The following is a 14851-nucleotide window of genomic DNA, read 5'->3' on the forward strand; positions in this document are numbered from 1 at the left end:
CATATAAAGAAATAGAGGTTATTTATAATCACAAAATATCATAAATATTAAAGTAATATCACAGATCTTCCATATTTATTATGAGCATAATGATGATTATTCATGTTAATAACAATTTAAAAAGCTAGGAATATTTTTTAGAACTTCATTTTTAATTTCCCGATTTTTGTTTTACAAATTTTTTTGACAATCAAATTTTTTAATAAATTAATTTTATAAGTCAGAACATATTTTAATAGATTTATTGAAGTATTTTTTATGGACTCGAATTCACTTTATCTCATTTTATTTTGCTCAGCAATGTGCCACAGTCCAATTCATTTGGATTCTGCCCAATCATTGACTGTAATCAATCATTAATTGTGAAATCATTGCAAAATGGTGCCATTGTGCAATTCAAAATTCCATAATGCACCGATCACTAGTAAATTTTATCTCTTTTTCTACAGAGGGAAACATGGTTTAAGGATATGAATTGAGGATTTAAAAACCAATGAAATCAATTAGACACGTAGGGTACATGGTGAAAAGATAATCAAGGATTTAAATTGTGATAAATGCAATCAGAGGCAATAATGATTGCAATGGTTCAGGTAATAATAACAATGTGAGGAGAATAAACATTAAATATTTAAACTAAAATAAATTTAATGGTTCAGGTAAACATGTGACAAGAATTGAGTTACCAGATCTAGAGTTTTGCTGTGCGTTTTGATGAATCTTAGGGCAATAACTTTTCACCCATGTGAAACAAGTATGGTTTGACGGATCCAGTCATTATTGAATCATGCCTCTACATTATGCCAATTAATGCACACATGTTGGTAACTGATAAAATCAAATAACAGTAATAAAGATATGGTTGTATACTTCATTTTTACCACTCATTTTTTGGTATGAAAATTTATTACTCAACATTTATAAAATGAGAATTTTATGATTTATTTTTGTTAGATATGATTTATGTATTTTTTTGACTTTCAAGTGGATTTTTAACGTCCTCTTGAAGTTTTATTTGAAATATAGGACATAATTCAATAAAGTTGTATTTTTTTATGTAAATAGGAAGAAAGAGAAGCCCAAGTCACTTCTTGGACTAGAACAAGAAACCCTAGTCATGTCTTAGATCATCAAAGAGGCCCAATAGAAAAAGTCCCTTCTTTGAGCCCATTTAAGCCCTTTTTAAGAACATGGTCAAATAAAGGAAAGAATGGGGAACCAACCCAAAATTCAAATTTGAAAAGTTCATTTTCATATCTGAGAAGGAAGGGACATGATTCCAAGCTGGAAATCACGTTGTCCTATACCTCTAAACCCTTGGCATTGAATCCGAAGGATGGGAGAGTTAGGGCACTTAGATTTAAACTCTTCTCCCTTCTCTTTGCATCCCATCTTGGATTTCCGCACCCAACTTGTAATTGATAGCCTTGTGCATGAGATTTATTTGATACACTCTCATTCTAAAATAATGTGGAATAGAAAGGTCAATTTTTATTAAAATTATTGGCAAAAGAAGCACCACTTGACCCTTGGGGAAAGTGACTCCAAGGTTTTTGTAATCTTTTGAATGTTGCGTTTTAATTTTCTCACCTCCTTTTCTAGGTAAAAAAGGTATATGCTAGGTATAAAATATTGTCATGAAAGCACCAGCCAAAGTTATTACTTTTAAAATTGATTTATTGCGGTAAAAGCCCCAAAATTTTCTGAATATCATAATAAATTAGAGGATCCATTAAAAATAGAATAAATATTTATTTAAATAAAAATATTTTAAATATATTTCCTTCATTTTATCTGTTTTTATACTTAGAAAATAATTAAAAATCCATACATATAAGTCACTTAAAAAATATTTAAAAATATTTTAACCAAAATTTTCTCTCTCATTACGTGATCCTTGTGGATCAAACTCATACTTACCCCAGACTCTGTATGGAACTTTTTAAAACATTGTTCCATGACTCAGAGTATAAAAATGACATACTTTAACCTAACTTTTGGTTTATTAGTAACTTTGAGGACACACATTAGAACCTAAAATATGATCCATATAAATGTATACAATATTGCATAATATCTTGGGAAAATTCGAGGAATGAAGCTGACATTGAAACATTTGAAATCTGTAACATGGATTATGAGAGATCATCTGACGACCAAGAATTCTCCCACCTTGAAAAGAGATAACTTTCAATATAAGAGGATTTTGGGCAAAAGAATTGAGTATAGCTTTGTCTTTCTCTTATCTGCCCCTCCATGCCTTGGATCTTTAGTGATTAGTGTATTTATTCATCTGTTTTCTTGGTTCCATTCTTCTCTAAATCATAGTGAGGGAGTGAGCTTTAAGGAGTCGATCAAGGGTTCTGAAAAAAGAGAACTTCTCAGCCCGTTGGGCACGTGTGATTGAGGTTAGAATGATATTTTCTATTTTTCATCCCGATTACTCACCTTCTTTCTGGGGTTATTTCTTTGGTTCATATAACCTATACATTAAGCTTTAAGTTAGTACCAACAATGTCAAAAAGGTCCACGCCTCGCTCCATCTAGGTCATTCCCAAGCCACAACAGCCCACTTTTGATATTGTTGCTAGCTACACACCAAATACCATTTTTTCCCACTTGTATTAGCCTGTACAACTGAAACTTTCATCACTAACTGATTATTACAAATAAATTACTACTTTTAACAGTAAATTCCTGTATTTATATGTTTATTTTCATTGGTCACGATGCTTTTGTACACTTATTATAGGTTGAGAAGATAAATCATGATGTATTGATGGAAGCAATGTAATAGCCGAGTGGAGCCAAAACAAGAAAGTACATGAGCACACAGAGATAAGGAGCCAAGTATAGTGGTATCCCTTAGAAGTTTTGAAACAGAAAGCTCATATCAAAAGTTTCTTTGATGATGTTGTGAATTCATGGTGAAAATATTTTAATTACCCCAATCACTCTTTTAATTAATTATTTGATCTAAAATTTGAAATCAGCTTTTTTAATTTTCAATTTCGTTTTTGCCCGGTAGTCGTGACCAAACAATAGGTTCTACAGAACTGAAACTGTTTTTTGACTGAAACAGAGAGACCATACCGGAGTTTATGTTTAGGTTTGTACCGAAAAACTGATACCGAGACCGAAACTGTCAATCCCTACTTACTGGAAAGTGAAGCGAGTCCCACTTGTCTCTATTCTGAATGGGCCAAAAAGGCCCCAAAAAGGGGTTATTTTCCTCTTGGACTGCTCGGGGCGAAAGTGCGCGAAAATTCGCACACCCGGGCGACAATCCGTCCAACTGTGGATTCAATTATTTCTCAAGAAAACCCGTGATTTTGTGTATTTGTGTAAATGGGCGGACGGTTTCGCAAGATTTTGGCGCCACAATTTCGGATGGATGAGACTATAAATTCGTTTTGTAATTTCGTAGGGTGCTTATTGTCAACGAACTTCCGTGGATTATCCGAACGGAAGAACTGGAGAATTTCGTTCGCTAAATTGCTTCAAAATCAGCAGAATCGCAAGGAAAGACAAGATCAAGCGTGCTGCGATGGAGGCTTGCTGTTCGTTTGCCCCGATCGGAAAGCTCTACGGCCGTAGCTTCAACCTCGCCGCGCCTCTTTCTCCGATTCTTCGGTTCCAGAGAGATCGATGCGCCAGAAGAATCATCCTCGCTTTTGATCGAGCTGGCCGCTCGATTCCGAATTCTCGATTCAAAATTGCAGCCGCGGAAGAGGTTTTTCATGGAGATTTTGCCGGATCGAAGCAGGCGACCGACGATGATGAAGTAATTTCTGAGGAAATGCGGAAGGAAGCGGAGGATTCCTTGGAGTGGAGGTTAGTTTTTTGTTTACTATTCGTTTGTTTATTTACTTATTTAATTTTTATTTTTTTAGGTTAATTTGTTCTCAGGTTGCTGCGTTTGCTTCAACAAGCATGAGCCGTGATCTTTGCGTGGCGACAGGTCTTCCGATTGGCAGAGACGAGCGTGAAAGCCAGAAGCTATTAGATCAGACAGCAGCCGCAGTGCAACTCCCTCGGCCTCTGGATTTCTCTGGCCTCGACGATATTTCATCCATCGTCGCCTCCGCGGTTTCTTCGAAGGTTCTATCAATCGGAGAACTCTGCGCTGTGGAGAGGAATCTCAGGTCCGCCAGAGGAATTTACCAGCAACTGACAGATCTTTCCTCAAACCGGTAAACTATCTTGTAAGAGTGCTTTAGGATCATATTGCATTGATTTCTCAAGAACGAATCAATTAGAGGACAGACGATGGGAAACTTAACATATACTTAAGAGCACATAAATGATAGAGTTAAGAATACGTACCTGAGTCTATTGCTATGTTGATCTTGAGGACATAACTTGTGTAACTGAGTCCATTACTACGTTGAACTTGAGGACATATGTACTTGAGTCCGTTGCTATGTTGATCTTGAGGTAAAGTTTCTTGGAAGATTACTTGAGGATCATTTTGCGATGATTTCGAAAGAATGAATCAGTTTAATGACAGAAGATGGAGAAGATAACATAGATTTTAAGAGTATAAATGATATAGTTCAGGGATAATCTTTCAAGACGACAGGTAGGAACTTACTTAAGTCTCTCAAGAGAAATGGTAGCTCGTAGAGAAGTTCAACCTTACTCAGTTACCTGTGGCCCAAAGACTGACCTCGATTTATGGGCAATAGGAGAAACTTAATTCTGTTTAGTCTTAATCCCAAAATCAACCTAACTGAATCACTTTAGAGAGATTATAAGATTGCTTAAAATCTACAGTAATACGTATTATTGTCCATTAAAGGAAATTACAACTTACCATTTTCCTCTTCATACAATTTCTTTTGCTTCTTCTGCATCAGTTTTTCAGAACACAGAAGTTTATGCAGAACTGAGGGAGAATTTCAGCAGGTGTTCTTCCTCCTTGCTGCTCTTATTCCAGGATTGCAACTTCCTTGAAGATCTGGTGCACAGAATCGAGAGCTGCATCGACTGCAACCTCTCCATCGTGAAAGATCAAGCAAGTGAGAAGTTACAGACTATTAGGGTAGACAGAAGGAAGAACGCTGAGAATCTTGAACTTCTGCTCAAAGCTACATCGAATCGGATCTTCCAGGCAGGAGGCATTGACAGCCCTCTAATCACCAGACGTCGATCACGAATGTGTGTAGGAATTAGAGCTTCTCACAAATCTCTGCTCCCAGACGGCATTGTTCTCGGAGTTAGCAGCTCAGGAGCGACATACTTCATGGAACCAAGAGAGGCTGTGGAGCTGAACAACATGGAAGTAAGGCTTTCGAGTTCAGAGAGGGCAGAAGAACTTGCTATATTGATCTTGCTCTCTTCCGAAATAGCTTCATTGGAGAGAGAGATCAGGTGCTTGATGGATATCATTCTTATGGTTGATCTGGCAACTGCAAGAGCGAGTCATGCTAGATGGATGGGCAGTTCCTGTCCTGCCTTCTCAAATGATTCTTTGTTAGTAAATATTGAAGGATTCTGCCATCCATTACTTCTTGAACGATCACTGAAGAAAGTGAACAACTCCTCGTCTGTTACCAATGTTGTTCCTGTGGACATGAAGATTAGAAAGGGAAGCAGGGTCGTCGTAATTTCAGGGCCCAACACAGGGGGAAAGACGGCAACGATGAAGTCTCTGGGGCTGGCCTCTCTCATGGCTAAGGCAGGGATGTTCTTGCCTGCAAAATCGACCCCAAGTCTTCCCTGGTTTGATCAAGTCCTTGTCGACATTGGAGATCACCAGGTAAACCCAACTCCTTCCCTTCTGAATTTTGTAAAATACTAATCAAATCGTTCCATTTATTTGTTCTTTCTTGTGGCCCAACGAATGGCTGACCATTTATCAATCACAACGTCAACGTTGCCATTGACGTCAACCATCCACAATAAGGGTTCAGTCATCTGAATGATGGTGATGACTGACCCTGACGACAATGTGGATGAGTGATTGTCTTTGGTTTCAAAAATTTCTGTCCACGCCACAAGCATTGAGGGTCGTCATCACGTCTTTGACATGGTTGACTATTTCTCAACTAAGATTTAATGAAATGGTGATCGGCACCAACCATGGTCAATGTTCTTTTTCAGATATAACCGCACTTAAATTTATTTTTTATATTTGGTGAATAGTCACTGGAGCAGAATCTTTCAACATTCAGTGGGCACATCTCCCGAATCCGCAAGATTCTGAGAATAGCTTCTCCAGAATCACTCGTTCTGTTGGACGAAATCGGGAGCGGCACGGACCCATCAGAGGGCGTGGCGCTCGCCGCGAGCATTCTACAGCAGCTGCGGAATTGTGCTGCGTTGACCGTAGTCACCACCCACTATGCAGACTTGAGCCTGTTAACGCTAGAGGACGATGGGTTCGAGAATGCAGCCATGGAGTTCTGCTTGAAGAGCTTGCAGCCCACGTATCGTGTTCTGTGGGGGAGTGCGGGAATCTCCAACGCGTTGACCATTGCCAAGGCTGTGGGGTTTGACCAGAGGGTGGTGGATCGTGCTCGTGAGTGGGTTGAAATTCTTCTTCCGGATAAGCAGAGGGAGCGCCAAGGGTTACTCTTTCAGTCTCTCTCTAAGGAAAGGGATGTGTTAGAAGCTGATGCCAGGAAGGCCGAGAATCTTCTGAACCAAGTGAAGGGTCTCTATCATGAGGTATGATCGTCTCTCCTGTTTCTTCTTCTTCTTATCTCTCTTTCTATGCCTCTCTCATCCGCTGTCTTTCGCTCTTAGGGTTTCATAGATTTCTTTTCCTCTCTCTCTCTGGTGCTCTTCTGTGTCTCTCCTACCTCTCGTCTCTCTATGAGATACACTGTCTCTCTCACTCGAGCTCTTCTCTCCTCTACCAACTCTTTATTTATGAAGAAAACTATTACATGGGGCTCATTGCTTTTGTTTTTTGCCATCTCTTTTCCTTTCTCTTTATATATTTGAAAGACTGTTTCTATTTCCACTGCTATCTTTCTCATCTAAAAAAAATGTTCTTTCTCTTAGGTGTCTGTACCCATTTTCTCTTTCTGTCTCACTCTTCAAACAAAACTCTCAAATTCTATCTCTCCAGATCCACTCTGAGGCTAAGGACTTGGAGAAGAGGGAGGCGGCGCTGAAGGCGAAGGAGGTTCAGCGCACCCTAGAAGAGGTCAAATTAGTGAGGGGCAAACTGGACGCCATTGTGGTTGACTTTGAGAAGCAGCTCCAGCGTGCCACGACTCGCGACCAGGGCGCTGCCATTTTCCGGCGATCCGAAGCCTCCATTGCCCGCATTGTCAATGCCTACGCATCCCCTGCCGACGACGACGAGTCATCCGACACAGACACCACGGGCCCCACATCCTTACGGATCGGTGACAGGGTCTTGGTCAACAGCCTTGGTGGTAGAGAGGCGACTGTTGTTGACTCTGACGTGGATGGGTTCCTGGTCCAGTACGGGAAGATGCGGGTCCGGGTCAAAGCCCGTGATCTCCGCCTCTCTCAGACGGCCACGCCTGCTGCCACCCGGGTCTGTCTTCTTTCTCCTATGTTGATTTCCGGTGAATGGCTAATGAGAGAGTGGGTGTTTGCAGGCGGCAAGAGGAGAGAGAAGGAATAAGGGAGAGGAGAGAGAAGCGGAGGGGGCAATGGTGTACGGTGCAGCGGTGCAGACACGGAACAACACAGTGGATCTGCGGGGGTTGAGGGCAGAGGAGGCAGCAATGCAGTTGGCGGCGGCTGTGGCGGGGTGCCGCTCATACGGCGTGCTTTTTGTTGTGCATGGGGTGGGTACAGGGGCGGTTAAAGAGGCTGCCCTCTCTGTGCTCCGGTCCCACCCTCGTGTCACCCGCTTTGAGCCAGAGAGCTCCACCAATGATGGATGTACCGTCGCGTATGTGAAGTGATGTATCTATCATATCCCATTAATTTCCGAAAATGTATAAAATTTACTTCTAATTTTGTTGGTCCTAGCAACCCATTATATGGGGATAGTTGTGCAGTGTGTTTCAGAAATTTGTCCATAGTAGGAAATTTTACCTGCCCATGCAACCATGAGTTGTCATAGATTTATTTGAGAAAATTAATAAAAATTTATTAACCCTGACTCATAAAATGATTAAACTGCTAGTGCTGAGCAATGGGTGTCTCCATATGGAATGGATGTTAGGGATTAAATGCCTTTTTAGATGACAATTAGGGGATGAGTAAAGATTTTTATAGACAAGAGATGTGATGAGATTAGAAGGCTAATAATGGTTGGAAATGGATGGATGTGAGGGGGTGGACGATGATAATAGGTAAATAGATGGATGGATGGATGGGTGATGACAATGGGTAAATGGAAGGATGGGTTTCAAGAAGAAGAAGATGAAGATAGTCTGAGAAGACTCACTGTTAATCCTTACATTCATCCAGGGTAAAGGAAATTTTCAACTCTGGAAGAGCCCCTCCAATTCTATTTCTCACTTCAATCAATTTATTTCACTCAACATACTAAAGTCGGCGCACCCAGTACTTGAAAAGAGGGTTTATTTTTAAAACAAAGGGTATGTATGAATAAAGGAAAGAGAGAGATCAGGCTACCCTCAAAAGTCCTTGATCATAAGATATCATAATATAAAGTTGAATAATTCTCAGCCATCTCATTTCCTTCCCCATCCTTCATATGTGCTAGATTACCATCAAGATGCAATTTTTTTAGAAACCCATAAAAAGTCTTAGAACCCCTAAAGAATTCATAAAAGTATTTTAATTGAAAAAAAATTTAAAAGCATATTCTCCTAAAAAAAATTCTTAATGAATTTAATGTTAGACAATTTTTAAAATTCATTTTTTTTGTCAAATTGAACATTAAAATTCATAATATTTATCTTACAGCTAGCATCTAAAATTAATAATAAAATTCATAACATTAAAAGTATTTTAATCTTACAACTAAAATTCATAATATTAAACATATTCTCCGTCACACCTTATTGATAAAATAAAGTTAGTGTTATTTTTTTTGTTTAAGGCTTCTGGCATATTGAAAAATATCTATAATTTTTTTAAAATCATACAACAAGGGTTGAGTTTATAAGGAGAAAGTATTGATTAAGTAAAATTTAAAATTAATTTATATTTTTTGGATTTTTATTTTTATTTTAATAGTTCAATCTGATTAAATAAAAAAAATTATAAAAAAAATTAAAATAAGTCTAGAAATGAGGAAAAATATTTATCTAAATCAACCCAATTTATCGAAGTTTTGGGACCTCTCATTAGATCCTGCAAATGATCGAATTTCCCAAGCATTAAGGCTTCTTTGTTAGTAGTCATAGCCTTTCTAAAAGTATAAAATAATTTTAGGAATATTTTGGAATTTACAACGAGAAATCTTAATTATTTCTCATTAAATACCTTAGCTAGTGCTTGAAAAATGCAAGGTCACAGTTGAAAATAATGACATGAATTTGGTAAGAAAATGAATTTTTACTGTCATGGTCTAAGCTTGAGATGGCCAAGGATACATGTCAATGAGCAAAAGAGCGGGCCGACTGATGCAGATTTTTTCATCACTGGTGGTGCTAGAGATGGAGGTGGGTATGCACCAACGAAGAATGGAGTTGGAGGTGGCATGCGTGATGGTGAAAACCTAGGCTATCTGTTGGTCCCTACAATCCTAGATCTGGATGAAGACGAAGATTTTCACGTGGCGGAAGACACGTAGCGGAATCGTACGACATCAAAAAAACCATAAAATGAAGTACCTTTGCACGGTCGCATTCGTGATTTCTTAGATTTCGAACTGAGACGAGTCAAGCTGCTCAAGTGTTCAGCCTCTTGATGTATACACAGTCCTCATCACGTTGGATCTCCTCCTCTTGACGAGCCCCGTTCTTTATTGATCTTCCATATTAATTAACTATATCATTATATAGATTAATTAATGTCGGGTCAATTTAACCCGATCGATAGGTCGAGTTTCCAAGACATGGGATGCCAAGCTACACCTCGTGCTCTAAAATATACAATGGAGTGTGTATGGCTCACTTTTGGAACAAGTTCATAATCGGTTACCGTAGACATATAGTCCCTCATCCACTTAACACGCCTAGAATGACTCAGGATATGGTCAACTGTCAAACCCTAATCGATCATTTGAGTTAGTACTGATGCGTTTGGAAATTATCGGAGAACTCTTCTCCTGATATTTCACTACCTTGGCCAAGGACTTCATCACATCATTCCTTATATCGAGTTGTCACCTTTTTTACCGATGGTGGACGATTCCATCTTGACCAATCAATCATCTTCGTACCTTCTTGATGCACCCAAACTAAGAATATTTAGAATCCCATGATTAAGGACACATAGATCATAGTCAAAGTACAATTGTCCATCCACAAGACGTCTTTAGTATCTCAAATCTAAGGACCACTTACACAATCATCTGATAAATAGTACAATATAATACCATTTAGTGATTCACACATATCAATTCAATAAACTCTTTCCACTAAAGAGCACCTTCTATCTATGCTTAGTGCCTATACACTAATGGCTACGGGACCAGCCATACTCATCATATGAGTTAGGCTGGATAATATTATTCTATCCGGATACTTATATGCCCTTCTCGAGTGTCCTTCGAATAGGAATATTTAGAACACATGCATAATGAACATCACTCCACTCTTGGAATGCCAAGCTGGCAGTGTTCAAGGAAGTGTTGATCTAACTCGAAAAGGTCAAGGAGGGGATTTAATCGAAATAATTGAGTGTGTAATTATTGTAAAAGAAGAGGCCATAAAAGGCAAATTTTTGGGACTTGCACAATCGACCTCCGAAGACCCAGGCTCATTATGTATCTAGTCAAGAAAGGCGCCAAGAATAAAAACATCAATCTCAAATAATACTCGGACTGAGTCCAAGAGAGGGGATGATGAAGTCAGCTCCCTAAGGGAGGAACTAGACAAGTTGAAGTCACTCTTTAGTTCTACGTCCATGGCCAAGTCTTGTCCTGGATCTAGTGAGCATCTTTCTCCTGGCCATCTTTATATGCATTGGATCTTGGAATCTGGAGCCTTAGATCATATGACCCCATACCGTTCTAAATTTCAATCTTATATTCCTTATGAAGGGGTTAGGGGAGTCTTCACTGCAGGAGGTGAAATTTAATCTCTGATGGGTATGGGTGATGTGAAGATAGAAACATTGAGAGTACTCAAAAATGTTTATATGTTCCTAAACTCAAGGCCCAGTCGTTGTCTCCTCAACTTTTGGTTAAGAATATTAATTGTACACTGACTATTGATTCTACTTGTTGTTTTGTGTATAACAAGGCAAGGAACCTGAAGATTGCACCATTAAAATAAGAGGAATGGTTTGATCTACGTTAAGGATGAAATGAAGGCAGGGATGATGGTGAATGCTCAAATGCTGGGAGACGACAACAACAAATGACTTGAAGATCTGAAAATTTTACATTCTTGTTTGGGACATCTATCTTTTGAATTGATGAAACAAATGTTTCTTGTTTTTGCAAAAGATATTGATATTTGAAAGTTTATTTGTGAGTCATGTCTTGTAAAACACGAGAGGGCCTCATATAGTATACGGGCAGAGAGAAGTAGAACTCCATTCTATCTTGTTTATTGCTATGTATGGGGACCAGCACCCGTCTCCTCTCTTACAGGTGCGAGGTGGTTTCTTATCCTGGTGGATGACTGCCCAAGATTGACTTGGTTACACCTACTCAAGCATAAGTCAAAAGTGACGAGAGTGATACAAGATTTTTGTGTCATCGTGAAGAACTAATGTGATATTTCTTTTAAAAAAGTATGATCTGATAATGCAAAGGATTTCTTTAATGAGACATTAGACTACCTATTTCTTGACACATGGGATAGTGCAAGAGTCGTCATGCGTGGACACCCCACGACATAACGGAGTAGCAAAAAGGAAAATTGGGCATGTGGTTAATACTGCGAGGACTCTTCTCCTTCATCAGAATGTGCCTAAGTATTTATGGTTGAGGCTGTGCTAACTACATTGCATTTAATCAATCGTCTCCCATCAAAGACCTTGGACTACGAGAGCCCTGTGGACATCATTTCACGATTGTTTCCACTGATTAATCTGAGGACTCAGTTGAAACCCACGATTTTTGGCTGTATTGCATTTGTTCATGAATAGAGATTGGTGGACAAACTCAGCCACAAAGCAATGAAATGTGTGTGTGGGATATTCCCAAGGAAAGAAAGGGGTACAAAAAATGTCATGATCCCAAGTCTAAAAGGTTCTCTGTATCTGCAGATGACCAATTATTCTCTCCAAATGATGTATTTAGAATGGAAATTGCACACAGACGGCATGTAACTGTTCATCAGGGACTTGTCCAAGAGATTACACATCGTTTAGTACCTAGAGAACAAAATGAAGGTGAAGCTAATAAGGAAATACCAACTGGTATAAAATCAAATGATGTTGTGTCTGAAAATGAATTGCCAATAGAGGCTGAAGTGAATCGTACTGGTGAGGAAACTATTTTTGAAGGTGGCAACAATCACATGGAAGTGATACATCCAGATGATGAGGGCTAGGATTGGTCCAACTTAAAACCACAATTATCTGATGATCTGCATGTTTGATTGAGCTGAAATTTTCAGCACTGCTTCATCTCCACCTCCTCTTTCCATTTATACCCTCTGATCTATAAATAGAGGCCATGATCACTATGTTATTCATCTTGAACTTGCTTCCTACTTGTGTGGGCTGATTGAAAGATAGTGAGTTTTGAGATCCATCAAGTGTGTTCTTGGCATCTTGGGTGTGTGGGAGGAAGCATTAGAGAAGAGGGGGAGCTTATCAGCACTTGTAAATCATCGTGATCCTGGCAGAACGTAAGGATCTAAGGAAAGCACCTTCGCCCTATGTTGTTCTAGCTCGCCATTGTTGTTAACTTAATTAGGGTTTACTATCACCTTTTTCACTATTAGATCAACTACTTACATCCTTATAATCTTGTATCTCACTCTACCATCACACTGTTCATATACTCAATCACTATCGTATTCGTCACATTCTCTACCCCGTTCACATATTACTTCACGTAATTCTACATTCATTTCCTCTTTCCTCGCTAATTTAAAGATTAATGATAACTATTACAACCTTTTACTCGATATCACTATTTCACCTACTGTATTCTCCTCTTTATCTTTTCTCGTATTGTTAATCAATATAGTAAGAAAATAAAATCCTTAATCATCGTTCCTGTGGAGTTCGTACTCATCATCAGCAAAATATTCCCAACTAAATACGGGTAAATATATTTCATTGAATGATCTCAATTACCAACGATGAATTAAAACCCTAAAATTGAGATTATCAATGGGCACTATTTTAAAGCGGAAAAAATATATTGATAAAACATTATAAATTAAATAATAATTCATAAAAATAATAAATAAATAATTTGAGTTAGAAAATTATATATCACCATGAATATAATGTCAAAAAATTCATTAAAAAATATTCTGAATCAGAAAATTAATTTATTTAAGAAAATGATGTATGGAAAATCCTTAAAATACCATTAAATACACATAAAACCAGAATATCACTCTAAAAATAGATTACATAATTTAAAGTTTGATAACTTTCATTTATAATTTTTTCAATGTATAAAATGCATAAATTTTTCACAAATAACCCAATAATTTATTTGTTATCATTGATCTCATTGCCCTTAATGTGGAAATACTAAGGAAATATAGTGGGTGATCTTTTGGGGAAAGAATCCACATGAATCGTTATATGATATTTATATATAGCTTCAATCAGGTTGATTCTTTTCACAATAATTTAAATGGTCCTTAGACTTGGGACACCAAAGACACTTTTTGGATAGGTGATCATATTTTAATTATGACCTAGGAGTGTCTAATCAAGGGATTCCAAACCATCTTAGTTTAAATCTAGCAACAAGTTCACGAAGGTAATTGAGTGGTCAAGATGGGATTGTTAACCCTCGGTGTTAGAGGAGATTGAATCAAGGAATATGACATAGTTATATCCTAGAAAAAGTAGTGGAAATATTAGAGAATGTGTTCTTTGATGATTTTTTCCATGCATCAAACTAACTAGAGTGATTGATTAAGGGGTTGACAACAAACCATACCCTAATTGATTGGGAAGCCCTGTGTGGATGAATGATTACATATACATGATAATCAATTATAGGAAATGTTCATCGAAAGATTTGACGTACTTCTGTTTATCTTTTAGGCACAACATGTAGGTTGGCACCTCATAGGCCAACGACTTAACAAATTGATTTGGTTAAATATTCCCTTAATTAATTAGTCAATGTGTGATCTATTGAATTAATTATGTTGGTTTAATAAAAGTTATTAGTCCATTGAAGTTACTCACTAGACTAATACATCGGTCTAGAGGATTACATGAATAAGATTTTTGGATATTAACGGATATGCTTTAAGTTCAGGGACTCTTTTTAAATGTTCTCCAAGATGAGGACTTCGCTTTCTATCCCTTGGGGGGCATCCATCTCATACGACACGTTTTCATGAGATTCCATTGCATACCCTAGCAGTATACTCATTATTGCTCTTTGTTCTTCTCTCTATGGAGAGCCAATCCGCGTATTTCCTATGGTCGGGTCACCTAGAGGGAGGCCATAGACACCATTGGGTCTCTTGGCAAAACGCCTATCAACCGATGGACGAGGTCTCTCTAGGGATCATGCACCCTCAGGATGTCCAAGACATGCTTTAGAAGAAGCTTGTGTGGTGTATACGTACAACGAGTTCCCCGTTGGGGTGCTTCATATGGGCCAAGTACAACGAGTGGGCTCATA

The 14851-nt window shown here is 38.3% G+C and overlaps 1 protein-coding gene across 3 annotated transcripts; it reads left to right on the top strand.

Annotated features, from left to right (window-relative positions):
* Window positions 1-3425: 3425 nt before the first annotated feature.
* Window positions 3426-7987, top strand: LOC144711892 (DNA mismatch repair protein MutS, type 2). 3 transcript variants are annotated; one of them, XM_078586026.1, is made up of 6 exons: window positions 3426-3834; window positions 3894-4193; window positions 4906-5761; window positions 6148-6672; window positions 7079-7516; window positions 7581-7987. In XM_078586026.1, exons 1-6 carry the CDS (start codon window positions 3548-3550, stop codon window positions 7890-7892), a joined length of 2718 nt encoding a protein of 905 aa, XP_078442152.1. In that variant the 5' UTR covers window positions 3426-3547; the 3' UTR covers window positions 7893-7987. The 3 variants fall into 3 exon arrangements, with proteins under 3 accessions (XP_078442152.1, XP_078442153.1, XP_078442154.1); XM_078586027.1 differs by having other exon boundaries at window positions 4909-5761; XM_078586028.1 differs by having other exon boundaries at window positions 3700-3834; window positions 3910-4193.
* Window positions 7988-14851: the final 6864 nt, after the last annotated feature.

The sequence above is a fragment of the Wolffia australiana genome, chromosome 14 (genome assembly GCF_029677425.1).
Source record: "Wolffia australiana isolate 7733 chromosome 14, ASM2967742v1".
Classification (NCBI taxonomy): Eukaryota; Viridiplantae; Streptophyta; class Magnoliopsida; order Alismatales; family Araceae; genus Wolffia; species Wolffia australiana.

Bases quoted from the DNA above. Each gene is read 5' to 3' on its own strand.
- LOC144711892 (XM_078586026.1), top strand. From the start codon at position 3,548: ATGGAGGCTTGCTGTTCGTTTGCCCCGATCGGAAAGCTCTACGGCCGT. The intron at 6,673-7,078 runs GTATGATCGTCT...CTATCTCTCCAG, and splicing joins TGAAGGGTCTCTATCATGAG to ATCCACTCTGAGGCTAAGGA. The intron at 7,517-7,580 runs GTCTGTCTTCTT...GGGTGTTTGCAG, and splicing joins CCACGCCTGCTGCCACCCGG to GCGGCAAGAGGAGAGAGAAG.